The sequence below is a fragment of the Lutjanus erythropterus genome, chromosome 9 (assembly GCF_056507025.1).
Source record: "Lutjanus erythropterus isolate fLutEry1 chromosome 9, fLutEry1.hap2, whole genome shotgun sequence".
NCBI lineage: Eukaryota > Metazoa > Chordata > Actinopteri > Lutjaniformes > Lutjanidae > Lutjanus > Lutjanus erythropterus.
In genome coordinates this window covers 37,485,062-37,510,201 of record NC_139325.1, presented here as the reverse complement: position 1 = coordinate 37,510,201, position 25,140 = coordinate 37,485,062, and the positions used below count along the sequence as shown (strand labels likewise).

At 38.7% G+C, this 25,140-nt stretch overlaps 2 protein-coding genes across 4 annotated transcripts; both read right to left on the bottom strand.

Moving 5' to 3' along the window:
• Positions 1 to 19,989, bottom strand: capn7 (calpain 7). 3 transcript variants are annotated; one of them, XR_014771426.1, is made up of 22 exons: positions 18,475 to 18,828; positions 18,031 to 18,139; positions 15,816 to 15,973; positions 15,633 to 15,700; positions 14,820 to 15,059; positions 14,164 to 14,250; positions 13,622 to 13,748; positions 12,988 to 13,073; positions 12,122 to 12,215; positions 11,510 to 11,656; positions 10,958 to 11,064; positions 10,411 to 10,531; positions 9,741 to 9,885; positions 9,469 to 9,568; positions 9,171 to 9,306; positions 8,989 to 9,064; positions 8,523 to 8,668; positions 6,019 to 6,081; positions 5,781 to 5,911; positions 5,097 to 5,189; positions 2,121 to 2,733; positions 1 to 317 (listed from the first exon to the last, which is right to left on the bottom strand). XR_014771426.1 is itself a non-coding variant. In XM_084727512.1 (21 exons), the coding sequence occupies exons 2-21, from the start codon at positions 18,107 to 18,109 to the stop codon at positions 2,589 to 2,591; spliced, it is 2,349 nt and encodes a 782-aa protein (XP_084583638.1). In that variant the 5' UTR covers positions 18,110 to 18,139; positions 19,836 to 19,989; the 3' UTR covers positions 1,099 to 2,588. The 3 variants fall into 3 exon arrangements, 2 of the variants coding, with proteins under 2 accessions (XP_084583638.1, XP_084583637.1); XM_084727512.1 differs by lacking the exons at positions 1 to 317; positions 18,475 to 18,828 and adding an exon at positions 19,836 to 19,989 and having other exon boundaries at positions 1,099 to 2,733; XM_084727511.1 differs by lacking the exon at positions 1 to 317 and having other exon boundaries at positions 1,099 to 2,733.
• Positions 19,990 to 21,569: 1,580 nt separating this feature from the next.
• On the bottom strand, positions 21,570 to 22,550 carry LOC146322113 (CD209 antigen-like protein C). Its single transcript, XM_084725772.1, has 4 exons — positions 22,457 to 22,550; positions 22,195 to 22,358; positions 21,945 to 22,057; positions 21,570 to 21,868 (listed from the first exon to the last, which is right to left on the bottom strand). The coding sequence occupies exons 1-4, from the start codon at positions 22,533 to 22,535 to the stop codon at positions 21,742 to 21,744; spliced, it is 483 nt and encodes a 160-aa protein (XP_084581898.1). The 5' UTR covers positions 22,536 to 22,550; the 3' UTR covers positions 21,570 to 21,741.
• Positions 22,551 to 25,140: the final 2,590 nt, after the last annotated feature.

Below are 25,140 nucleotides of genomic sequence, written 5' to 3'. Positions count from 1 at the left end.
AACTGTTTAAACTGCCTGTGTTGAAGAAACAGTGATTTCTATATTCTATACGGTGTTTGACGATAAACAAAATGATAAACGATAAAACAAAGTGCAGTATATTAACAAAAAAGGTAAACAGAAGATGTGTACTTGGCATTACATTTACAGTTTTACCTGCAGGAGGTCGAGAGTGACACTCAAACTTTTACTCAGGTAGAACACAGACACTGTGCGATACCTGTCAGTGAAATCAGGCTGATACAGACAACATGAAGAGACATCATTCAACTGCTGCCAGACTGGATTCCCTGTGGTGCTGCTCTGCTGCACTGCTCCTGAGAATTAAAAAAAACCCTTCATGGTCATTTAAGGAAACCAACTGTCCCGTCCATGTGACAGACTGTTTAACTCCTCGGAGACAAACAACAAGTCTGATCGGGAAAAGCAACAGCTCATACATTTGTGGGAACATTTTTTTTCTCCACACTGCAAAATTAAGTTTTATTCTGTATCAAGGCTGCCAGCTTCTTCTTATTGAAGCTGTTGCAGTAGTGAGCATCTCAAGCATGAGCATTTCTTTCTAGTTTCCAGTTCTTCTTTTGATATATTTATATCTTGGAACAGCTTGATTTCTAAAGCAGTTCTTTGCTTTCTGTGAAGAAGTGATAATGTGACATACCGTGCAGACACGGAGAAGCAACCCGACTGTTTTTGCTAGGCAGGGCCATGTTGTGCATGAATTTACTGGAGACAGCTGCCGTGTCACATCAGCTATGAGTGACAGGTCTCTCTTTCACTAGAATATCATCATGGACCTTCCCTACACCTCCCTGGACAGATGCATCACCTGCTAAGCTGTCATTGCTCAGATTTTCTCACAGGAAAACAACTTGGTTGTTCTGGAAATATTGTCAAAGTCAATGTAAAGACTAAAATCCACAACTTGGCCCAGTGTATTTGCTCCCATTCAGACACAAGAGCATCAGCTTGAGGTCCAACAACGAAGTTTGGTGTTCTTCCACACCAAACTGGGGAAACAATTTCTTTATGGAGCTTGTTGGCGTTAACACACAATTTACAAATGGTATTTAAATATGATTTGCATCCTGATACACAAGATAATAAACCAACCTTTGTGTTCACACCTGGTATTAAAACGGGATCTGCATCTGGATATTTTGGTTATTCGGATAATAAATATATCTGTACTCCAGAGCAAAACCTGTGCCTCAAACTTCATTAAAGACGTTTAAGTTGGAGGAAACTTGATGAACTTTGTGAAACACTGTCCACGACAAATTCTTAACATCTTGCAAATTTAGCAAAAGTATACATTAAGACTACGTTGATGCTTGAGGCAAAATTGACCCAAATCAGATTCTTTTTTTGCTCATGTGACTCAGATCTGATTTTTTTTCATGACAGTGTGAACAGATGTGACATGTGGTCCTAAATGAGATACAGGTCTGATTTTTTGCAGTGTGACCTCAGTCTGAACAGTCATATTTGCAATCAAATGCCATTATCAAAAATTTGGCATACTTTCTCCTCGTCCTCATAATGATTTGCTCATGAATTTGCAGGCTCCCACTGTACAACAACTTATAACGCTGACTTCAGTGGTCTTTATGTTTACTTTGCTTATGGGGGTCAGTTCAGGACAGTGACATGTTCACACTGGAATCTGACACTGGCAACATATTAAAAACAGAAACATCAGATCAGATCATTGACTACCTCCACGTGTTCAGGAAGAGCTGATCACATTCCAATCATGATGCGACTACACCTTGCATTAACGTGTTTTTCTGGATTTTAATACCAGGTGTAAATGGGGCCAAAGTTGGAGGAACACTGTTGTCTAAAGTATCATTTTATGCTGTAGAATTACAGGGGCCAAAACCATGAAAGACCCAAAGTGCACTAAAGTATGTGGACAGGTGTGTCCACAGATGACCTCCTTGTTTGGTGGTTTCCCTGTGTAAAAAAACAAACCTCAAACTGCCAGAACATTTGCAAGTCTGGACTGTTGAGGTGCTCATTGCAGCAAAACAGAACCTGAAAAGAATATGCCGCTTTCAGGCAGCCTTGACGCCGACGCTGCAGCTCTTGGCTGGCGTTCATTTCGACCCTGTTACCTCTCCACATCCTGCTGAGTCCAGGACGTGGTCATATGGTTACTGTCATCTCATGAGATCCATCAGACTTAACAATCTGATCAGAACGAACATGCCAACACTAATTATTCCATCTGGTCTCCGTCGCTGTTCTCATCGCTGTTGCTCCGTCTGTTGGCTGTTTATTTTTTGGTGAAAGTGTATTTTATTTTGTCCCAAATGTGTTGATAACTGAAGGGATTCTCTTGATGACTCCTATTTAATAATTTATTCCTTCATCATAACTGTGTGGTTGTTGATGTTTGAGCTCACAATCTGTCTGTTTACAGTACCTCAGCGAAGGTTTCAGCGAGAGTTGTTGAGGCTGCCAGTTTTCGGTTTTATTGAGGCCTCGCCGCATCAAACTACAGTTTCAGAAAAGTCCCATGGCGCCTTTTGCAAGTACCTGTCTCCCAGTCCCTGCGCCCCTTCCTCTGGCCAGCTCCATCCTCATTGGAGCTGGGAGACCTTTATGGTTGAGGTGCTGTTAAAGTCCAAGAAAAACGGACCTTCCTGTTTAGGCAAGAAGGTGGTGGGGATGACGTTGTAGATGCCTGCTGGGACGTGGTCCAACTCCATGTAGCAGAAGCCACATCTGGAAAAAAGCGAGGAGGAGGCAATCAGGTTTTACAGAAGTTAACATAGGAGGAGATGAAAACATTTCCAACTACAAATATTTTGACTAAATCTAAAATTACACAGAGTTAAGACAGAAATAAAGACGTGTGTTATCTCCATATACACGTGGCCGGCCTGTGGGACAAACTCATCATTCTGATTTGAATTGAACTTTCTGTGGAAAAAGTCACAATAGCAGTTCTTGTCCTCTTCACTCAGTCAAAGATTGTTGCCGATGCGTTTGTAGAAATCTATCGACACACTGTGTGTAAGACTTTGTTCACTTTAAAAATTCCCCATTTTGGTAAAGGCCACCAGTGTTGCTGCCTGAGCTCTCACATCGTGGATAAACATGTGACTCTAATATTATGTAAAACATGATGGTCATCTTACTTTCAGAGCACAGCTTTTGAAGTGAATCTTAGTTATTTTTCTAAATTCTGCTTGGTGGTTTACTTCCAATCTGTTTCTTTTTTATTATAGTTACATGGTAATGACTATTATAAGTGCAAATAAACAACACATATGGCTTAAAAACAGTTAATTGAGGCAATTCCTACTACAAATGTGTAAAAGAAGAGAACACAATGGCCTTTAAAGCATTTCTCCTGGTTGAATAATGACTTCAGGAAGCACGACTGAACTGAAGTAACTGATGTTCTTCGATCAGGTATTGATAGATAAATCAATACCTGATCTGATGGGCAGATATATTAGATAATATTAGTGTAATGCAGATATACAAGTATTGTTTCTTGCAGCACAGAAATGGTAAAGACTTTCTTCATCACACAGTTTGACCATCAGAGAACAGAGTTTATTTTTCATGCTCAGTTCATACAATGTCATAAATCAAAATTTAATGGATCCCTATCAACAATGTTTGTTCATGTAAAAGAACAACAATGGACAAACAAGTCATCATCAGATCTTCTAAAAACTCCAGCACTGATATTCTATAGTTTCACACACGTCTCTGATGGGTTTCACATTATTTTAAAAAGAAAATTCAAAGCTTATCTCTTCACTTTGGTCTTTAACTCACTCTAACTCTCATCTGATGGCACTATTGCTGGATTTTATCTTTCTGAAGATGCATTACATGTATTTACGAGTGGGTTTTATTTTTTGTCTTATTTTACATTAATTCTGAAACTTTATTCCTGTTTTTATGTTCATTCTTTTTATGTGAAACACTTGGTGCATGTAATACCTTTGCTGTAAAGTGTTAATATTATCAATATTATAATTTTTTCTATTATTATTTTTGCATTGATTCCACACAGAAATGTACTAATGTGCCTTTAGAGACAGGAAAGAAGAGGACTGCCAGCATATGGAGACATCAATGTAATGCATTACAGGTTTAAAAATAAAATTCAGTCAGAAACTCTGAATGTTGACCGTGTTTCCACAGGATACCTTTAATTTGACGTTCACCTACATGACATAAATACCACATCAAAGGTACGGTCACATGACATTTCCATTCAATGTAATTTACCGGCACTCTGCCTCGAAAAATCACGTAACATCACGTTTCTGAGAGAAGTGAAACTAACAACGATGTGTGATGTCACAGTTTCTAGTTTAGTGACATCATGATGCGCTAAATATAGTGATTAAACACGCTAGAATAACTTCTCCATTTCCAAACACAGCGCATCACTGTTTCTACTGGCTGAGCACAGCTGGCCGAAACAGGAAACGCACACTTGAGTTAGTCCATCGTACAGGCTTCAATCGATTTCAGCAGAAATGGAGCGATTATTCGTCAGACGGAAGTGTAATATGACTGTATGTTAATATGTAGCACATTAACCTGTGGGAAATACAGATCTGAGACAGTCTGGGGGGTCTCAACATACAGTCTTGTGACAATGAGTCACACAAAAACTTTTGATGATGGTAAATTAACTGAAAAATACAACGTGGAAATGTGTCTTTCATTTCTTTCAACATGTAGCAACAGATCTACTTACATGCAACTGTATCTGACATACCTGATCAAAAATACACTTTAGACTTAATCCTTATGCAGTTTCAACATGTACAACTTTAAAAATCAATAGTGAAATCTGAAAAAGGACTTTATGACAGCATGACTTTTTGTTTGGGTCTCTCAGTGTGTTTCATAATTGTGCACTCGTTCGGTTTCTCTACAAGCACTGAAATCTGTTCCAGAGTGTGAAGTTAACTTTGTCTCACTTCTGCAGGCCTGGAGACAACTGTCAACACGTGTATTTAAAATTAGAAGTGCTTTCTGCATCGAGGCTAACGCTGTGCTTTCACCACTGATGAGCACCTCCTCAGCTGCACAGTGTGTGTTATTATCTGTACCTGTAATCGCCGCTGCTCTTTTTCTGGAAGGCAGCCGGGCCCGGATCCCCCACCGTCGACACCGTCACCATCTCGAAACCAACGCTGTACTGCCTGCAGACACACGGACGGAAAACCAGAGAATAATTACCAGCTTCAACGCAGTTTCTTTGTTCTTCAGTATGGTGGTTAAATGTTCGGTGAGGCAGGTTTTGACTCTGATGTTCCACAGTCTTTTTCAAAGCCAAAAATCTAAAAGGAAGCTCAACTTTAAAAGTTAACTTATAACTTGCATTTGTAGCCTGTTCTTTGTATTTATAGGGTCTTTCATTTTCACAGTTTTTTTAATATTTATGTGTTTTCTTTTATTTTAATTCTTGCAGCATTTCCCCTGGCCCTGCTACATTTTTATGCTGCTGTGTCAAAATGGCCAATCAATAAAGGCACATCTTATCTTATTTTTTTATTTTTTTTTTTACAGAGTTTGGAGAGATTTTAGAGAGTGAATGAAACCAAGAAACTGAACTGAGCCAGAAATCTAAGTACAGACAAAGGCTGTATTAGAGGTTCTTATGGACTACCACCCTTTCAGTTTGCCTTCAAATGTAATCTGAAGGCAAACTGACTGGCCATTATCAGATATTAAGGTCCTGATGTCAAACTAATATATCAGTAAACTTGTGTTTCTGGTTTTATCAGGCTGACCTGGATCCTCGGAGCTCGACGAGCAGCGGTCCCGACCGCTCCAGGTTGATCTGATAGATCGGATTGTGTTTGTAAGAATCTTTATAGTTCCCACAACCTCCAGCAGTGATCCCCTTCCACTGACCGTTGATCTGAAGACAGAAGCAGGGACACAAACACAATGACTAAGGATTTAAGTGCACTATAAAACACATTCTGCTTGTCTATTTATTTATATGAAGATGTGTGGATAGCATACCCGTTTGGTTTGAGTGAAAGGATTTGGGATCTTGGAGAAGGTGAATTTGCATCCAGAGTACACCTATTGAAAAAAAGAAAATCTTGTATTATGATTATGATAAGAGGCCTAAAGTACAAACATGTACGTGCAAATAAAGGAACAGAATAATAATACCACCAGCTGAAAAGAACAACAGCAACAAAACTGAAACGAAAATAAATTGATGAATGAATTAAAGCAATGGTATTTTACTTTGAACATAAGCTGATTTAATAAAAGAAATCGGGCTGGCAGATGGGGGTTTAACTATACAGAAAATAGATGGTGGGTATAACTCCGGTGGGTCAGAAAGTGAGTTGTAAAAACCAGAAAGAAACAGAGAAATTAAAATTACAACAGCCAATCTTCTGGGGCAAAAGCTGGCGAATTAAAGAACATAAAGGAGCGATAAACAAAACCTAAGACCAAATATTACTTTTCCATTTCTAGCAATTTTATAAGACAAAGTGTAACATGCTTCCAAATGATGGTTATCCCACTTAGAAATAAAGCTGTTAATTTATTCATGACTGTCTGAAAACAAAATAAAGCTTTCATATCAGCGCCGCTCTGGTGAGCGAAACATCTGAACAGAAATCACGTTTCCTGCTTTGATCTCTGGTGAGAACTCAGTGAACAACAGAGAGATGAATCAGTGAATCTCAGGACGATTTTCAAAGAGAAACGCTGATCTGAGCTGTGTGTGAGAGAGAGAGAGAGAGAGAGAGAGAGAGAGAGAGAGAGAGAGAGAGAGAGAGAGAGAGAGAGAGAGAGAGAGAGAGAGAGAGAGAGAGAGAGAGAGAGAGAGAGAGAGAGAGAGAGAGAGAGAGAGAGAGAGAGAGAGAGAGAGAGAGAGAGGCTGCAGCGGTTACAGGAGTTCTGATGCTGTTACACAGACTACATATAAAACATACAGCAGACACGTGTACAGCCTGCATGTGCATGTTTTTTTAAATGAGTGATTTCAGCATAAACAGTCCTCGTTGCGGTTAGCAACAGCAGTCCATGAATTATGTATGACGAAAAAATATATGTGGGTCACGAGAAGAAGAGGAGTGAAGAGGAGAGGAGATCACAAGGGGATGTGACAAGGAGCCATATCACATAAGAGATTTAGTTTAAGTGATAATTAAGGTAAAATGAAAAATAATTAAAAGTAACGTTAACACAAATAAACAATCAGCAATGTAAGCAATGCATGAATATGTGGCATGTGCACTGTGAAGGTGCTGAAGGACTAAAAGAGGAGGATGTGAAGTGGTTCTCCATTGTTGGAACAGGGAGAGAGAGAGAGAGAGAGAGAGAGAGAGAGAGAGAGAGAGAGAGAGAGAGAGAGAGAGAGACAGAGAGAGAGAGAGAGAGAGAGAGAGAGAGAGCGCTCATGGGTCAGCTTTTATAGCCCACAAGGCCCAGATCAGCTGACGACGCTCTCATGTCAGCAAGGACGGACTCCGAGACAACGGGAAGGACGTCGCAAAGAGAAGAGGAGAGGAGGAGAGCAGTCACTGTCCTCCACCGCATTTCAGGGCAATACACACAGTTGATAGAAACAAAAGCAGACACGCTGCTCACTGCAGCATGGATGACCCTGAGTTGATTTTTATACTGAACTAGTTTATATAAACAGTACTAACCAATCATCAGCCTCTGTGGCTCAAAAATGAAACCTGCAGTTCCTTGAATGGCCATTTGAGGCTGGCTCTGAAACTGAGCCAACATTCATAGACCCCCTTCTTGAAATGCCCAACTTCACAGCAGAAATAAACATGTTAACTAGGGCTGGGTGATGTTTAAAAAATAACAATAGCAGTAGCACCCTTAAAGTGATACCACTACCAACAGAGCAGAGGTTCCCAAACTTTTTTCCTTAGAGCCACGTTCACGTTCACACACCGTCTGTGTGAAGGTATACGCGAGCAAGTGAACTGGATGTTGGGGCTGAAAGAAACTTCGATTACACCAGACAAGCAGTATGGAGGCATTTTATGGGTTATTTTTCAGTTGTTTTCTTAGGTTTGAAAACTGGTCACCATTCACTTATGTTTCAGAGATTCTGCAGCAGTTTTACTGTGAAAACAGCAGTGTTTTGCAGAGAAAAAAACGCTAAACCCTACCTTCAATCAGCATGAGGATGAATAGATAATGACTGAATTTAGGTTTTTGGATGAACTATTCCTGTAAAGGTATTGAGTACTGATACTTAGCCGTGCTGTTTATGTCCTGGTACAAAAATGGTTTCCGTCTCTATACCTAAAGTCCTTAAAGACATTTAAATTCTGAACTAAATTCAATGCTTTTTAAGACTTAACATCCGGAAATGGATACAAACTTGCATACAAGTATAAAAAAAGCAACGTTTTTTGTATGTGGTTATATGCACCTGATTTACCAAAAGACTTTCTGTGGCTGATCTCTAGTCAAGTCAAATTTATTTGACTCTAAAACTGGAGATTAAAAACATTTATTATAAAATGATTTCTCACCCGCAGTGTGTAGTTGATGGTGTTCTGTTTCTCATACTGGGAAACAACCAGTGTGAAGGTGTGTGTTCCTGCGCTGGTCAGCCTCATTTTGGTCAGGTAGTGCGGGCTGTTGATCCGGATGCCGTCGATGTAAGGAGGGGGGTCCGCTGCGGAGGGAGCCAGGGGAGTTCATTTACAGTGAGTAAATAAAATAAATATTTTTCATTCAAAGGTTTGTTTGGTGAACTATTTCTACTAAAGTCTGCAGCTGTCTTTGAATAGAGTAATGTTTCAGATAAGTTTGGGGTCTGTGATGAGACTAATCTCTCATCTAGGCGTCTGACCTTGCTCCGTGTAACTGTGAGATACAGAAAAAAAGATGTGACAGAGTGTCGCCTTCAAAGTCTTCTGCCACAAATCTACAGTACAAATCTCAGTTTAGTGCCACAGAGAGAAAACGTCCTCTAAGGCATCAATCAAATCTTACCTGGGTAGTAAACCTTTTTGCCTTCTGTCTTGTAAACAACAAGGGTGATAAACTCCCTGTTTTGTGCAAAATCATCCTGGACAGACAGAAAGTCACAATGTCACATCGTTACAAAACTCATATCAAGGTTTGAACAAAATATAAATACGTCATGATATGACTTTGTCGGTATCTCCCTTCACCTTGTCAGTGATGTGTCTGGTGAGCAGCACCCACACAGCAGCTCCCCCTGCTGGACACTGGACCTCCAGCTTGTACTGAGGATTGTTGGCCAGACTGTAGACGTCCTTCACTGGGCCCTGCTTCCCATCCCAGCTACTGCAGACAGCACACACAGCAGAGAACAGCACTTCAGGCAGAGTCGATACACTGATATAAATATTATTGTTTTGTTCCATTGCCGGCTCTTCAGTTGAAAAGAATTAACACTGAACGCACATTTCAATCTCAATGTTAACAAAACACGGTGAACAAACACACCTGTGAATACAGGAGGACTCTCTGAACAGGGCGGGGTTCCAGCTCAGGTAGATGACATCATAGTACTGACAAAGGTCCTCCCATGCGATCCAGAAAACACCTGGAGAGCATCACGGGACAAAATACACAGATCATTTTTATTTGATGGTGGTGGACCCAAATCCGTCACATCTGAAACAGTAACGCAGCACTGACCCTGTAAATGAGGCAGATTACCCTGAGTTTGTAATCTGTTTCTGTCCATATTGTATCTATGCAAACAAATGTAATACCGTTGTCAAACTTCTGTGCTGTCTTGGGGTCAAAGTTGAGGTACTTGAGGAGTTCAGGTGTCCAGTTCTTCTCGTCTCGCTCGCTGTAACGGCCCTTCCACCGCAGGTGACTCCACGGATTCTTCAGCTGCAGGAAACGCATTCCCTACAAGAACAAACATACGCACAGACCGTCATCGTGATGCATCTCTTAAAGGATAATGTATCTGCTTTCTGCTGTGAGTCTTCAGCAGCTTAGTAAAAACAACTAACAGGTAAAACCCTAATATTTGAAAACAAAAAACTTGGTGGCCAAAGTACTTTTTTGGTGGCGCAATTGTAAACCTGTGGAAAAACAATATAGAAAAGAAAAAATGAACCAATGTATCAGCTGGTTGAGGAAAGGACATTATTTCCTTACACTGAGTCAGATTTTAGCCAATTAAACTCTTGCTGCCATTCACTCCTAAATTGTTGTTGCCATTTTGTTTTTTCAGGATGTTTGTGTAACTTAACATTGTATTGGCAAAGGTTGTATATAAATTTAATTTAAACCAATAAAACTCAGAATGTTCAGGACTTAAGCTTCGCTCAAGGATCAGTTTGCATGAATGTGTTATAAAATCTTTTGTTTCCAATATTTCTGTACGTGCTTACGATGATATGCTAATGCTACTATAATTATGCTAACCTTATATTCCCTGATATCGAGAACAGCATAGGCGTGTGTTGGCACTAAACCCCATCTCTCCCCTTCTTCCTCTGTCATCACCCCTGTTGCCGTGGTGATGAGGACGTCACCCCTGTGAAACCTGGCAACAGAGAGAAGCAGACACAATACACAGATGTGAGGAGGCAAAGAAAATGAAAACAGAAAGAGTTAAGAGGACCCGGAGACAGACAGAGGTGGATACAGTAAAAGATACGATCTGAGAGAGTTTGAGGTTTTTTAGGATGTTTTCACACTATCCTCATTTGATCTAGTTTGACGTAGTTTGATCTGGACCGAAATTACAGGTGTGAAACCCCCGACCACAGTCCAGATCATGAAGATGCACCAATCAGTGTTAAATATTGGGAGATCAGCCCATGTAGGTGATGATGACGATGATGACATGTAAAAGCCTTTAGCAGACTTGGATGATAACAATGTGTAAACAAAACTAAGCCAGATCAAATGTAAATTGTGTTTGTAAGTTGGTCTGAACTTCTCCTGTGTATGTTTGTGAGTTGCTCACCTCTGGAAGAGCATACGGAAAGTGTCGTCCTTGCTGAACGACTGATTGTCTGAGTGCATCGCGATGCGTTCGGGGATCCATCCAGTGAGCGCGTGCAAATCAATGTTCTGTAAGAAAAAGAAGCAACATAAAAAGTCAGACTTTTTCACAACTAACAAACATCAGACTTTCAGTGTGTGTTCGGTTTGTTGTCTGCTGACAGCGGCTGGGCAAAATAACTGCCAATATTTTAGAAAACTTCTTCTGCAGAATTTTGTGCAATTTCCAAAACTTTAAAGACCTGAAGAGATCAGATGAGTTTTATTATAAATTTCCAGTCTTCCCAAGTCTGTCTAATTCAAAATGAAGCTATATATAAATAACTCTTTGAATAAAAGACCTTCAAAAATCCTATTTTAATCTTTAAAGCTTTATTTAAACACATCCTTGCTCATCCTTCTCTGCAAATCCACGCTCCTTGGTTTTTCACTTTGATCATAAATATGTTGGTCCTCTAGTGTTTGGACTTATTTAAAAATAGTCTCCTCTCCTGGTTTCTTCACTTTCACTCACCGAGTTGGAGCCAGGGAAGTCGTAGCCTCCCATCACCTTCATGTAGGCCTTCTCTATCAGGGACACCCACAGCTCGTTCCTGTTGCTGGAGTAGGAGCACAGCAGCTCTCCGTTATGATCCACAGGCAGGTAATCGTCTATAATCACCTGCAGTGGAGACAGAGACAAGTTGTACGATGAGGATCAGGACTTTAACTTTTCAGCTAGTTTGTCTAAATCTTGATTAACTGTTGTTACAGTACATGCAAATATGAATGTGAATATACAGTATTTTCCATTCCACTCTTTGAGACTATCAGGAGAAGAATCTAAACCTGCACTATGCTTAAAGATTCAGACAGATGGTGAATTGAAAAATAATTTGGTAAAAAACACTTGGAAAAAATGACATTTTAAGCTAAATGAAAAGACACAATTCACATTTCTCAGTTTGTATATTTTACAAACTGAGAAATGTGAATTCAGCCTGTTGTCAGTGTTTGATTCTTCTTCTCCATGTTACTTTCTCCATTACTCAGGTACCTTTGTTTGTAAAATGTGTGTGCAGAATGTGCATTTATAACGTGTTATATGTTACGTGTTTTGCACTGCGGCTGCTGATTTGTCTTTTACCTTCCTGGGAACTCCGTTGATGTGAAGCTTCACCATGTACTTCCCACAGGGGTTATACTCTGGTTCTCCTCGTCTGTTCTGAGGGTAGATGACGCTGCAACACACAAGAACACGCGCGCACACACACGATAAAAGCCTCATAGTTTAAACTTTAATATGCATATGCAAAGACCATGTTTGTGTTTATTTAAAATGTTAGAAGCTATTCACAGATGCAGATGATGTACAGTGAGTCTTGGATGACATCGGCAGACAATATTTGTCTTTTTATGAATCTGTAAAATATGTAGTCCCAAATATAATGGATATGATGCATGTTTTTTTGTAAATGGACTGTATAGTTGATGTTGTACTCTACTCTTGTCGTCTACATTGGTGTGTCTTAATTTGCAGGTTGGGGGAAAATTTCCAGATGTCGCCAGATGGTTGTGGAGAATAAAATAAAATACTGTGGCAAGCAGCACAGAGATATAGGCCTCAAGAAATCTTACAGACACCTCACTAATGGTTAAAAGCATCAGCCTTTCCAAAAGAGCCCTGAGCTCCAACAAAGCTTTGGAAATATCACCCTGAATTTCTGCAAAATGGATTTTAATCTGGGGGGTTGCGAACACCAACATGACTATTCTGGTGGGTCTGGACTTGAAAAGGTTGAGAACCACTGGTCAACATGAACTGATGTCAAGAACAACTTCAGTTCATTTACATTTCGGTATTAAACACAAATTATTTTAGTTTATTTGGTCTGAAATTGGTCAAATTTAAAGGTATTGAACAACAGCACACAATAGTAGCACTTGGAAATGACCAGAGGCAAAAATAAAATATAAATAAATTTATTCATTCACAGAGGCTACACACAGTACCTGGTAATGAGTTTCTTGTTGTAGCGCCTCTCGTAGGCTGCACTGATGGCAAGTGACGCCACAAACGAACAGTCAGACACCACCGTCTGCACAAAAGAAGGAAAGGTCACATTAATTAACTTGTCAGTATGTGTATACCATTAATAAAGCTGCCTTTATATGGAAACATCATGCTGTGTGCATGTGTACATAGGAACACAAACATTTACATAATCAATACAAAACAGGTTTGACAGTTAAGTTGTTTGGGTTTTGAGTGATTAATGTATCACTGTATCACTGCCAAACCTTATTTTCACATGTCAAACATGATTATCTGATAATGTTGTGCCCTCTGCTGGATGAATTCAAACAAGTTCACACACTCAGTGAATACAGAAAATACAATATCAGCACTCACAGTGACAGAAACATACAGTACAGCTACGCACTCTGAAGAATTTGCTTACATTAGAAGTCATAAATATCAAATAACCCAATCTTTTACCAAAAATACAGAACTGCAGAGAAGAAAATTCTGTGAGAATAATATTTTCCATTTATATTCTAATGTGATCGGTTTACAAGCAAATGCCTGCCATACACACGCACACATCCAGTAACTGGATCCACTGACTACGGCTAAATATCTGACCTGTTTGATGCTGAAGCTGGACACAGACATGATCATGGTGGGGTTATTGCAGATATCGTCTGGTCGGACCCAGCGGGAGAAGATGGCTTTCTGTTTGGGTGACAGCGCCAGTTTTCCTGCTTTGTCCCTGGAGAGAAGAATTAAAAAAAAAAAAAAAAAAAAAGAGAAAAGAATTAAAATCTGTGTACTGCTGATACAGCTTTACTGATACAGTCAGCCACTCCTTATCTGTTTGTCCATCACAACAAACTGCATCTAAAATCTGTTTTCTCTGCAAATGCTGATATTGGACTGAAGCTGCAGTTAGTAAATATTTTTTGCAGACATGAAAGTATTTACTTGTCCATTAATTTGAGTCTTGGCAAAGACTCTAAAATTACATCCAGACTTAAAATCAGGGTTTTTAAAGCATTTCTGTAGCGCTTTAGGTGTCCTTTACAGGAAATTAAATTAAAAAAAGTATTATTTTATCCTGCGTGATTCTGAGATCAGTGTTTCTAACCTCAGAGAAACTGAAATAAAATATTAAAAAGCAAACTGACGAGAAGGGGACAGGAAAGGCAAATCGCTCCCTCAGGTCCACACTCATAAAGGGCACATAGGCGATGCTGTTGATTGTAGATGTACTCCTGAAAATGAAAAAGGACAAGATTAGATCAGCAGAGCAGCTTAAAAAATGTGATACAGCTGTTTTCAGTTAGCAATGGGGCTTGTGACATGAAAAAAAAAGAAATAATGTCAGATTTATCATAGGTGTGAAGAACATTTATTTTTCTGTGAGGGTGTAGTAGCCGACACACCACCACCAGATGGCATTAAAATTTTAATTCTCTTTTTCTTTTGTACTTTTTTTTACATTGAACAGGACTTTTAGATTTTCATTTTCTCTCATTTTTCAAACCAAATATTTTAGTATATAATTTTGAAATTTTCTTTTTTCAATTCAGTCTCAATTTAAAAAAAAACAGGTCCTGTTGAGTCTGAATCATGTGTGTTCAGGGCCGCCTAAAATCTTTTGAAAGTCACGTATTTGCCAAAAAAAGACAATTGGCAACCCATGTGACTGTTCAAACAGCAATCGGAATTTCACTGCAGATTAAACACATTACCAGGGATAGTTTTCAAAGATGTTTCAGTCCATTTTTCCAGGGCTTTTCCCTGACTGGAAAGCAGTATTAAAGAGTTTTCCAGGTCTCACCTGAGCACCTCGATCTCCTCAGATGTGTAGCGCTGACCGTGGGGCTCGCTGGATTGGACCGCCCGGACCGGCTGGGGCTGTGGTCGATCATGGAGGGAGAAGTCTGGCCCAAGGGGGAAAAACTGGCGGACCGGTCCCCCAGAACTGCCTGTACCACTGGGTTTGGTTCCAGAGGGCCCCGTCCTGTCCTGAGCCTGAGCTGACGTTGATTTGGACTGGGATTCTTTAAGACCCTCCGCCCTGACAGAACACAGTGGAGGAAACTGTTAAAGTCGTTATGAAAAATTCAATGCCTTTCTTTCACAGGACGAAAAAAGGTTTCAGAAAATAATAAAATTTAACAAAAATCAGCATGTATGCACATCTATGGTCCCCATGATGTTTGGATTAAATAAGAGTCATAACACTACCACATAGGAAACATTAAAAACTTCTGTTAAGTTAAGAATAAGGATGAGTTCAACTGAACTTCACCAAAAATGCAAATACGGACAACTAGGTTTACCAGAGACAAAACAACCTGTTTCATTTCAGACTGTCAATTACAAATGTCTTTGTTACAGCCCTCAGCATCTCATACTGATGGACAAGTTAACTTTTAGTGTGTGTATGAGAAATATCTGCCAGAAAGTCTTACTAACACGTGGCTAACATTATAGCAAGTGATTTCAAGTTTTTTTTCGACCCATCCATCTATTCAACCTGAGCTTATTCACAGTATTTTATCAGAAATCTCACGTGTTAGTCCGAGCAAAGAGAGTTGAGGGGAAAAGACAAATCACCCGCCCAGTATTAACTTTCAGGACCATGTACCTGTCTAAAGCCTGACGTGCTAGCTGCTTCAGCTTGGTTTGCAGCGCCTGGTCTGACGTCTCGTTGGACTGTTGGAAACACAGAAGGAGAAACAAATGTGGAAGCGAGCAGGAATAATGTGAGAGAAGATTGAGTTAAAGTTAGTCACCGTTTCTGAGAGCATGATGACAAAGAGAGACCTACAGTGTTAATGCACAGCTCCACAGCCTGAGTGTACAGTTCAACGGCTTCATCATCATTTCCCTTCTCGTCTTCTTCAAAGGCCTGGGTGACCAGGAAGTGGGCGCGCTCCAGGTCCACCTGCTGCCGGGACTTCAGCGGGTCACTCTTCTGTGCCTGACCTGGGGTCAAAGAAATGATCGGGACACACACCACACAGATTGTTAGCATAGTATCAGGGTGGCTGATAGAGAGGAGGCAGTCCCTCAATTCAGAGATAACATGTTCAGCCCTCCAACTGCTAATTTAGTGTTGTTACAACTGATGTTTACGGCACTAAAATCAGGAAAACCTTTTCATCTTTGGTGGCTTTGTTGCATGTTTTCCACAGGGTGTTTTTTTAATGTCCATGTTTGGCTTCTGTAACTAATTCAATCAACCAGGGCTGGTTGGACTGAGATCCAGTTTAAGAGGGAGGTTTGATGCTGTTCACTCTTTTCATCTTCCTGACCCAAAATGCCACAGTCCGACATCAAGACTGAAGCTCTGTCTTTTCATACGTTTACTTGTTTGACACAGAATTTATGTTTGCAGAATATGTTCCTTAAAATGTGGGTTAAAAAGGTGTGGGCTCACAATGAGTTGCCACTTTATCCACCAAGGTAAGACTGACGAAGACTTGCAATAAATCCCACCTCATAATGTTCAGATTTTGCTCGAAATGTTTTAGTGAGGTGTTTGATTTAATTCTATGGTTATAGTTTGTGGTGCTGTTGAACTGGACTGAGTTATAGTGACAGATTGTTTCTGGCATTTTGTTTTTTAAGTCAAGTTTAAACAGGAATTATTCCTGGTTCTGTTACAGAACGTGCTGTAGCTCACAAATTAGTTGGATATTAGAAGCATAATGTGAAATTCTATATGTACTGTAAGTATATTTTTTTCTGGAGGGATTACAAAGTTAAACAATATGAACACAAGTTATGAGAATAAAAAAAATCAATATACTCATCTATTTAGAGCTGCTGTTACAGAAAAGTTTGTCTTTCATCTCACAGAAAAGAGCAAGAACGTGAGACAGTACTACACACAGTGCTAAAAGTCATCCACTGGCTGTTCAGCAAAAGAGGACACTCCCACAGTCTGTGTGGTCACACCCATGTGCACACACGCACACACCCATACAGTGAGGTTAGTCATGGAAAAAAGCAGTCAGGCAGCAAATGAGAAAGTATGTCCTCAGGGTCCATTCATTTGCAGTCTTGAACATTTTCTTACTTATTATAAATCAAGCACTTCACCTCTGAACGATTTTAGATCGGATTAGAAAAACTTTAGCTGAAGGTGAGGTAGGGAGGAATAAATAAAAACATTTAATGCAGTAAAAGCTGCCAAGCCCAAAAATTTCTGCTGTTGCCTAACAGAAAGCTTTTTAACTCAAGACCAAACCAAAATGTTGACTTTGTTTCCAACAGCTTGTACTATGAACGTAATGTTGTTTTTATGTCTTTCAACACTCTAGTTGTGCCAGTATGCAAATAAATATTCAATGCAAACGTACTGATAATGTTTCCAACAAAAATTAAAGGGCTTATGTCTCAAATTAACTGAAACCAGTTATTACTGAGAAGGAATGATAACACCATTAAACTTAACAAAATTAACCTAAAGCAAAAACACTTGATGAACCTAGGAAAAATTATGATTCTAAAGAATAGTTCCTTTGGTTAAAAAAGTTCTAACATTCTTACTTTTAATACATGCTGTTTTGTTATAACAGCATGTATTAAAAGTAAGGATGAACAATAAGAAAAGAAATCACATTGCAATTATTTTGACAGATATTCTATGTGTAGTGTGAGCCATGATGTTAGTGGAAATGGTAATTTTTCATTTAATTTTCACTGAAAAAATGACTTGATTTGTAGGAAGGGGCATTTCAGTGTTTCATTTTACCTCCTACGATTTGGATATTGCACATAGCCATATTGTGATTTTGACAATATTTAAATTAATTGCTCAGCTCTAATGGAAAACAATTAAGTTAGTGGAAAAGTACTGGAATATAATCTGGGCAGCTTTGATTTCCACCATGGGTGCTGTGCTCCTCAGCAAGACTAAAGTGAACTCCCAGTTTCTTAGTCACTGATCATGTTACTCTGATGAAGCGCATCAACTAAAAGTACGAACAACAAAACAAAACAGTGGCTCCCCTGAGTATCTCATCAGGTGAACCTACCAGCATTGTGGAGGGCTTGGACCCGATCCAAGTATTCATTCACTTTGTCCTGGATTCCCTCCAGTTTGGACCCTGCCATGCCAGCATATATCAGAGCCTGGGCTGCCTCCTACAACAAAAAAATCCCAGAGGCCGAAGTCGATAAGTAAAAAGATATAACGATTATACTTTTTAATGTTAACATGCAGTCAAAATTTAAATCTCTATATGTATGAAAAATGTTTACATTTTTATTAGGAATTAAATGTTACTGTGATGTTAATATTAAGACATATTTTCTTTATTCTTTTATCTAATTATATGTACATATAGGTACAATCCAAAGTGGCAGGCTGCATTATGTAAGTGAAAGTGAATGTTTACTTCAGGTAAGATGAGCTAAGTGCTAACATTGACAGGTAGCGGCTGTTTACACCTGTCAACCTAAAATGTGTAGCCACTTACCTTATAATAAAATATAGCCTCGTTATATTTGCCATTCTGGTCATAGGTGACAGCAGTTTTGGCAAATTTGACGGCATCGAGCTCCAGCGCCGTGCAGTCCATGCTGAACAGAACTTGTTGACAGAGTGTCAAGCTCTGAGTTAGCCAACGAGCTAACTGCTAGCTACCGTAATTCGCCAAACTAACAAAATGTCTGTCTGTCACTCGAAACACAATTCGTGTCATTAACTCGGACAAAGCATAGTTAAAATACTCCTGACGAGCGTGTTTAATCCCGGGAAGAAAACTGGCAAGTTAAAGTTTTGCTTTACCTTTTGACAGATCACCACTACACTAGCGGATACCAAAACAACCAAGTTGTTTCCGGGACACATATGACGCGCAGCCGCATTAGAGGACGCAGGCTGTGTTGCATTCACGTGCGGTAAAAAATAATAATAATAATAATTGCCGCTACTTCTCCATTTTTTTTTTTACCACCCATATCACTATGTATTCAAACTTTATTTATATAGCACAATTCATAAACAGGGCAACACAATGTCATATATATCATATTACAATACACATAATGATCATAAAGATGCAAGTGCAATAATAAGATAAATATGCAAATCAAAAGTGTGCAGTTGTACCATTGTACCATTTTCCAGGCCATACACACAGACAGACACACAAAAAGAACACAACAAACAAGACATATATGTACCATTTAATGTTTTAATAAAATGTCCTATTTTTACTTTGAATTGTTGTATTTTTGGTTTCTTTTGAGTTCATTTACACTTGTGAATATAGTATTTTCCATGTAAAGTAACAAGATTATATATATATATACATATATGTATATATATATATATATATATATATATATATATATATATATACATACATATATATACATACATATATACATATTTATATTTTATCAGTTCCATTTTTATCATAAAAAATACTTTGTTTTTCCTAACCACACATCTGAACCACTCAATGTTTTAAATAAATGTTGTACATCTACCCAAAATAAATGAACACAAAGGCATTCATAAAAGAGGGTTCATACAAAAGACATAATTTACATCCATATCTTCTCTGAATTTTGCAAGCACCCGGCTAACTGGATAAATTAAATGTATACTTTTAAAAGACACTTCTTTAATTTTGTTGGTGCCAACATTTTTTTGGGTTGAAATTCCAAACGGACTTCCATTTAATATTTTCAAACCAGTATCCACCTGTTAATCCGGCGAGGACCCTCTAAACTTTTGAAATGCGCATGTGCAATTGTTTCGACACTGACAAACCGCCAAGAAACTTCAATCAAGTCTTCGCATAGGGCTCTGGCTAAGTTTTTGGCTTACCTGTTTTCGATGTTCTTGGGTATTATGGTGACCTCCTAATGCTAGTTTTCGGCAGCTGTTATTATTTAGAAATATGTCCAACAATTCTCCCACGCTGGCTGCTCCACCGCACTAGCTAGTAGCTAGGCGGACATTTCAATCAAGATGGCGCTCGGTCACCTGTGCGAAATAGTCTCAAGTAGTAAGCAGACCTCTCGCTAAAGCGCTCAGACTGAAGATGCCCAGCCCGCCTCCCGCCCCACCGGTCACTGGAGATTTAACAAAATTGCGTTTGCCGGATCTTCTTTGGGAACGTTTCTCGGATAATGTTTTTCAACTACCTTAAATACAAGAGTCCACCATCGCACAAGCCTGAGGTCGAGGTCTTCCGTCCCTGGAGCTGAACGCACTGCGTCTGTCAGCTTGAGGTAAGTACCAGAGGCAATGACAACTGACGTTTAGTTCATTTATTGGAGGATTGTTTAGGCTGAATTGCTCCTGGGTTCTACAAGAAAACCATATGGCGCACGATCATATTCTACATTCATGTCAAGTCAAGTTTGATCTTTTTCCTTATTATCAGTTTCCTCAACAGCACTGGCTACTGAAAGTTAATACACTCTTGAAGAATAATATGGGGAGAGATCTATTATTTTGAAAAGTTTTGGGTCCTTTGGCAACAGTTTTGACTACTAAGGCTGTCTGTGTAGAGAGTGACCAGGGATGGTAGAAGGGTGCAGCCTTGTGGTTCTCCAGTCCAGGTACATATGATATATTTCTATCTGTCAGTATGAATGTTGTATCCACATTGTAGTACTGTTGTTTACACCAATTAATATTTGTGCTCGATATTATAAGCTGATGTTTTTGCATCCTGCACATGCACTGACTGTATTTACATCGCAACTTAGGCCAGCAATTTCAACAAATAGGAAATTTACCCCACCCATCCTTATAAGATTCACACTGTCTCTGAGTGAGATAAGATCCCAATAAATAAACATAATTTCCTGCATTGTGATAACTAGCCCATTAGTATTAGTTGTATCAGGCTAACAGGGTTTTGATATTACGTTGACATGTTTTTTAGGACATAAGCCTTAAAGCTCAACTAAGATATTTTGTGCTCATTCCAATCACTCATCATGTGGTCTCTTCATTTTTAAGTGGTGATGAATATTCACCCCTGGGTTCAGCTGCTGATTTTCTGCAGCCAGTGAGAATTCTTTGCAAAACAAGTTTATTTATATTGCACACTTGTGCCTTTGATACACAACATGCTTCTTTTTATGCATACATATACTTTAAATAAGAACTATCATTTCAAGCATACAAGAAAAAAAACATAGTGTGAGTTAAACAAACAATAAGTTACAGTTGAGTTTATACTCACAAGAGGTACAAAAGACTGATTACTTTACTGTTACCCAGTACACTGCCATTGTTGTAAAAGTCCTAATCAAGGAGAGAGACTTATTTATTACAGTACTACACATTTATTTAGACTTTATCTATATTAGTTGAACCATTCTGCTTTAATAGATTTATATGATAAAAAAGAAACAGGAATTTGCTTCTCAATAGATAACACTTAATACTGTCACTTCTACATATTAATATCTTTACATCATAGTGTAAATGTTTAAGAAAACAGCTCTGGGATCATTCTGTTGAGAATGAATGATGCAGTGTCCCCTGCTGGCCAATCAGCAGCAACACATTTAAAATGTTACTCAGGAAAAAGAAACTTTGAGGACATTTTTGGTCTTGTTTATCAATCACTATATGTTGACATTAATCACTGCATCTCTGATAAAGCAAGAAAAGCATTCAAATTTATTTACACATGTAGGCCAGTGGATATTATCTTTCATGTAATTAATCTTTAGAGAGAATCCAGTAACCTTCTGAAGTTACACTGTAGTTTTTAAACAGATAAAGCCTTCTGTTTGCAGATCCATCGTTTTTTGCCCCTACAGTTCACTGATTTCCATCCTTTGTTTTGGACAGACATTGCACAGTGACCGTTGATAGGATGTTCTCGTATCCTGGAGCTGAGGAAAAAGCATGACGTTTAGATCAAAGCTGATAGATTTCATGATTGAAAATCTTAAGGAATGTGTCTCTTACCTTTCAGTCAGATCACGTCCATCCACCCACTTCCATTTCCCATCTTCAACTCTCAGTCCAATCCAGTATCCGTTGGTTCCTGAGCTGTACCAGCTGTGAACACTGATGAATGTCTGACAATAGATATGCTATTTAAACATTTTGTTTGATTAAACATATTGTGGCCTGTACTCAGTGAGTTCAAATCTAGACAAAATATTTTTAATTTCATACAGGTTGCCATAAAAAAATCCCACTTTTTTCTACTTACTTTCTCCTCTTGATTTTTTATAACAACCAAATCTGAATTCTTTGCTTTGCAGTTTGCCCGAGCTTCATCCCAGGTTCTCTGATAAGCAGGCGTAGGGTCATTAATTGCATAACAGCTGGACTGGTAGGGTAGCCAGCCTGTCTGACATGGTTTACACATCCTGTCTTAAACAACAGAGACCAACTGATAAAGATATTATTGTTATTATTATTATTATTGTTATTGGTTATTTTTGGAATTAATTCATTGCTTTTGAACATACTGTCATTTTCTTTGTGGCAGTAGGCATCGATGCTCCACTGAGCTTGACTGACATTCAGCTCATTCCACTTTGCCTCCATGTCTTGTAGTTGCTCTGTTAAGTTGTTCTTCTGTCTCTCCAGCTCCTGGTGTTTTGCAGTCAGGATTGTGATTTTTCTTTCTTTTTGCTCTGTTATGTCGTTGCATTGATTCCTTTGGTTGTTCAGATGCTGCATCAGTGTCTTCAGCTGCTGGTTTTCTGCAGTCAGCTTTGCGTTGTTTTCAGACATGACGGCGGTAACTACAGTGACAGAAGGTGTTGGGCTTTGAGACTTTGTTTTAATGCAAGTTTCATATAACGCATTTTAATAACAAAATACAAGTAAATACTTCTTTCACATGATCATAAAATACTTTAAGGGATAGCCTGACATGTTTCAAATCTTTAAAAGCAATAGTTAGGGAACCATATGAACACTGAAACTGTGTTTTCTTGCTGTAATCCTCCACTTCGTTCTGGTGGATCTTTTCTTGTAATCCACGTCCATTGTATGAATCCACAGTCCTTGTTCTGTGCAAAATACATTCTGGCCTTTATCTGAAGCCTACATGAAGATTCAGTCATCTTATTTTGTCAAATTGAGTGTTTCTCCTCCAAAGTTACTGTCTTTTTAGTACAAAAAGTCCCTTTTGTGTTACTTCACTGCAGCTCAGAAGAGATGTACTGTTTGGGGAAACACAAAGAGCAAATTTTGCTCTAATAAGATGAAACTTTAGATGACTTGTATTTGACTTGTACTTGATTTATTTTCCTTACTCAGACTGCTGAAATCTCACATTAGCATTGGAATACATTTTTACACAGGGCCAGTTTCAGGGGTGCAACGGATCAGGAAACTCATGGTTCAGATTGTATCATGGTTTTGAACATGGTTCGGATCATTTTTTGGATTTAAAAAAAAGTGAGATTAGGGTTAGATTATTTTAAAAAATGCATTTGCTTTGATCTCTGTGTGTTGACTATATTATACTACGATATACAAAACTCAGATGAGGCAGAATCAGACAGAGTCTGGCACTTCAAAAAGTTGCATTTTAAGACAGGATTTGAAGGTGGCAAGAGACTCAATACTGCAAATAGAGAGGGAGAAGAATTACAGAGGTATAGCTTAATATGCTATTACACTCTGTAGTCTCAATGTCCTGCCCACAGCACTATCTGATTGGTTAGAGGTCACTAGAGCTAGCCAATCAGTACATAGAGACTGCAGCTGGGCTGGTGAGCAGAGAGGCTGCGTGTCAGAGTCAAGACAGCAGATATCTTCGAAGTTACAAAAAACATCACAATCTTATGATCTGTTTCTATGATGACAGCATGCTCAGTTTCCCAGGTACACCAGTAAAAATGCTCAAAGTCCTGTTCGGGATTTAGGTCAATGGAGGCAGTGTAACTGCTTTTAAATCAGTCTCTCTCCCTTTTCTTAGACTCTGCTGCCACACAGAGATGTACTGCAGAGTAAAACACAGCAAGCATCTTTCTTGTCTTTTCACTGCAACTCAGCATTGAGATTCAGGGAATAATTACTTTTAAAAGTACAGATAGTGTCATTTAGTCCACAGCTCAAATGCGGGCCAAACCGTTGAGGGGTGATCCATACAGACCATGGACCAATAATATGTATTCCACCATGAGCCAGTATGAACAGGAGGAAGACTTTCACGACTTTCAGACTTTCATCTGGCTGTTGTTTTAAAACTTACTTAAAAAAATGTGAAATTATACTTAAAGACAAACAAGTTTAGAGGAAAAACACTGACACTGAAGAAGATACTCACAGTAGATACGAAGCGACATGATTATTAACTGGTGATGGTGCCTGGTCTTTACTCAACTTCTGCTTTGAGGTTGTGACAGTTTTGGTTTCCAAATTAATAGCTAATTCTGTGTTGTTTCAAAGGGAAGTCTAGTGGTGCAACATCAGAAATATCATATCATAAATATAAAATCTGAATAATACAAAGTTATTTACACCTGTTTTTCTTAAATTTGTCTCCAGCCAGTTTGAACACCTGTACATGAGGTGAAGCCAGTGGCAGTGTAAGGTTTCCAGTACAATTGTGCCAAACTATGGAGGCCTCATTGATCTCTGTTGAGTGACCTGCATGTCTCATGAACTGAGTCCTTTGTTTGTACCAGAGTTTGGTGTCCTTTTGTAATTATTGTAAAGATGCTGATTGTTTATAAGGAAATGTATGGAGTGTCTAAACTGTACATAAACTGTAACTGCTGATGCCTTGTGGTGTTTATATCATATCATATTGGCATTTCAAAACTGTCTTTCATTTCAAAGCAAAAAAGATTCAATTCAGATCTATTTATATAGCAACAGAAGTTACCTCAGGGCACATTTCATGTAGAACAGGTATAAAATATATTCTTTATAATAAACAACAAGACTCTCTAAGGTCAGATGTGTCTCAGACTCATCCTGTTCAAATATGTTTCAACATCCTGAATAATGTTGTTGTTGTTTCTCACTTTTTGAAAACTTAATGATAGTTTTAATGAGCAACATGTGAGAAAAGGACAATAACAAGAATGTTTGACAATAGTTTTATTAAATATAATAAACTGCAACAGGAATCTGTTTAACATTAATAACAATTAACGGTCACCTCTGCATTATATTAAGACTTTTTACATCA

Excerpts from the sequence above, each read along its gene's own strand:
- capn7 (XM_084727511.1), bottom strand. The coding sequence starts at position 18,576 with ATGGACTGCACGGCGCTGGAGCTCGATGCCGTCAAATTTGCCAAAACT. Across the intron at positions 13,074-13,621 it reads CCAGCTTCAGCATCAAACAG|ACGGTGGTGTCTGACTGTTC; the intron begins GTCAGATATTTA and ends TCTTTTGTGCAG. Across the intron at positions 9,886-10,410 it reads TCGATATCAGGGAATATAAG|GGAATGCGTTTCCTGCAGCT; the intron begins GTTAGCATAATT and ends TTGTTCTTGTAG.
- LOC146322113 (XM_084725772.1), bottom strand. The coding sequence starts at position 22,535 with ATGGAGGCAAAGTGGAATGAGCTGAATGTCAGTCAAGCTCAGTGGAGC. Across the intron at positions 22,359-22,456 it reads CTGCCACAAAGAAAATGACA|ACAGGATGTGTAAACCATGT; the intron begins GTATGTTCAAAA and ends CTGTTGTTTAAG. Across the intron at positions 21,869-21,944 it reads GGACGTGATCTGACTGAAAG|CTCCAGGATACGAGAACATC; the intron begins GTAAGAGACACA and ends CTTTTTCCTCAG.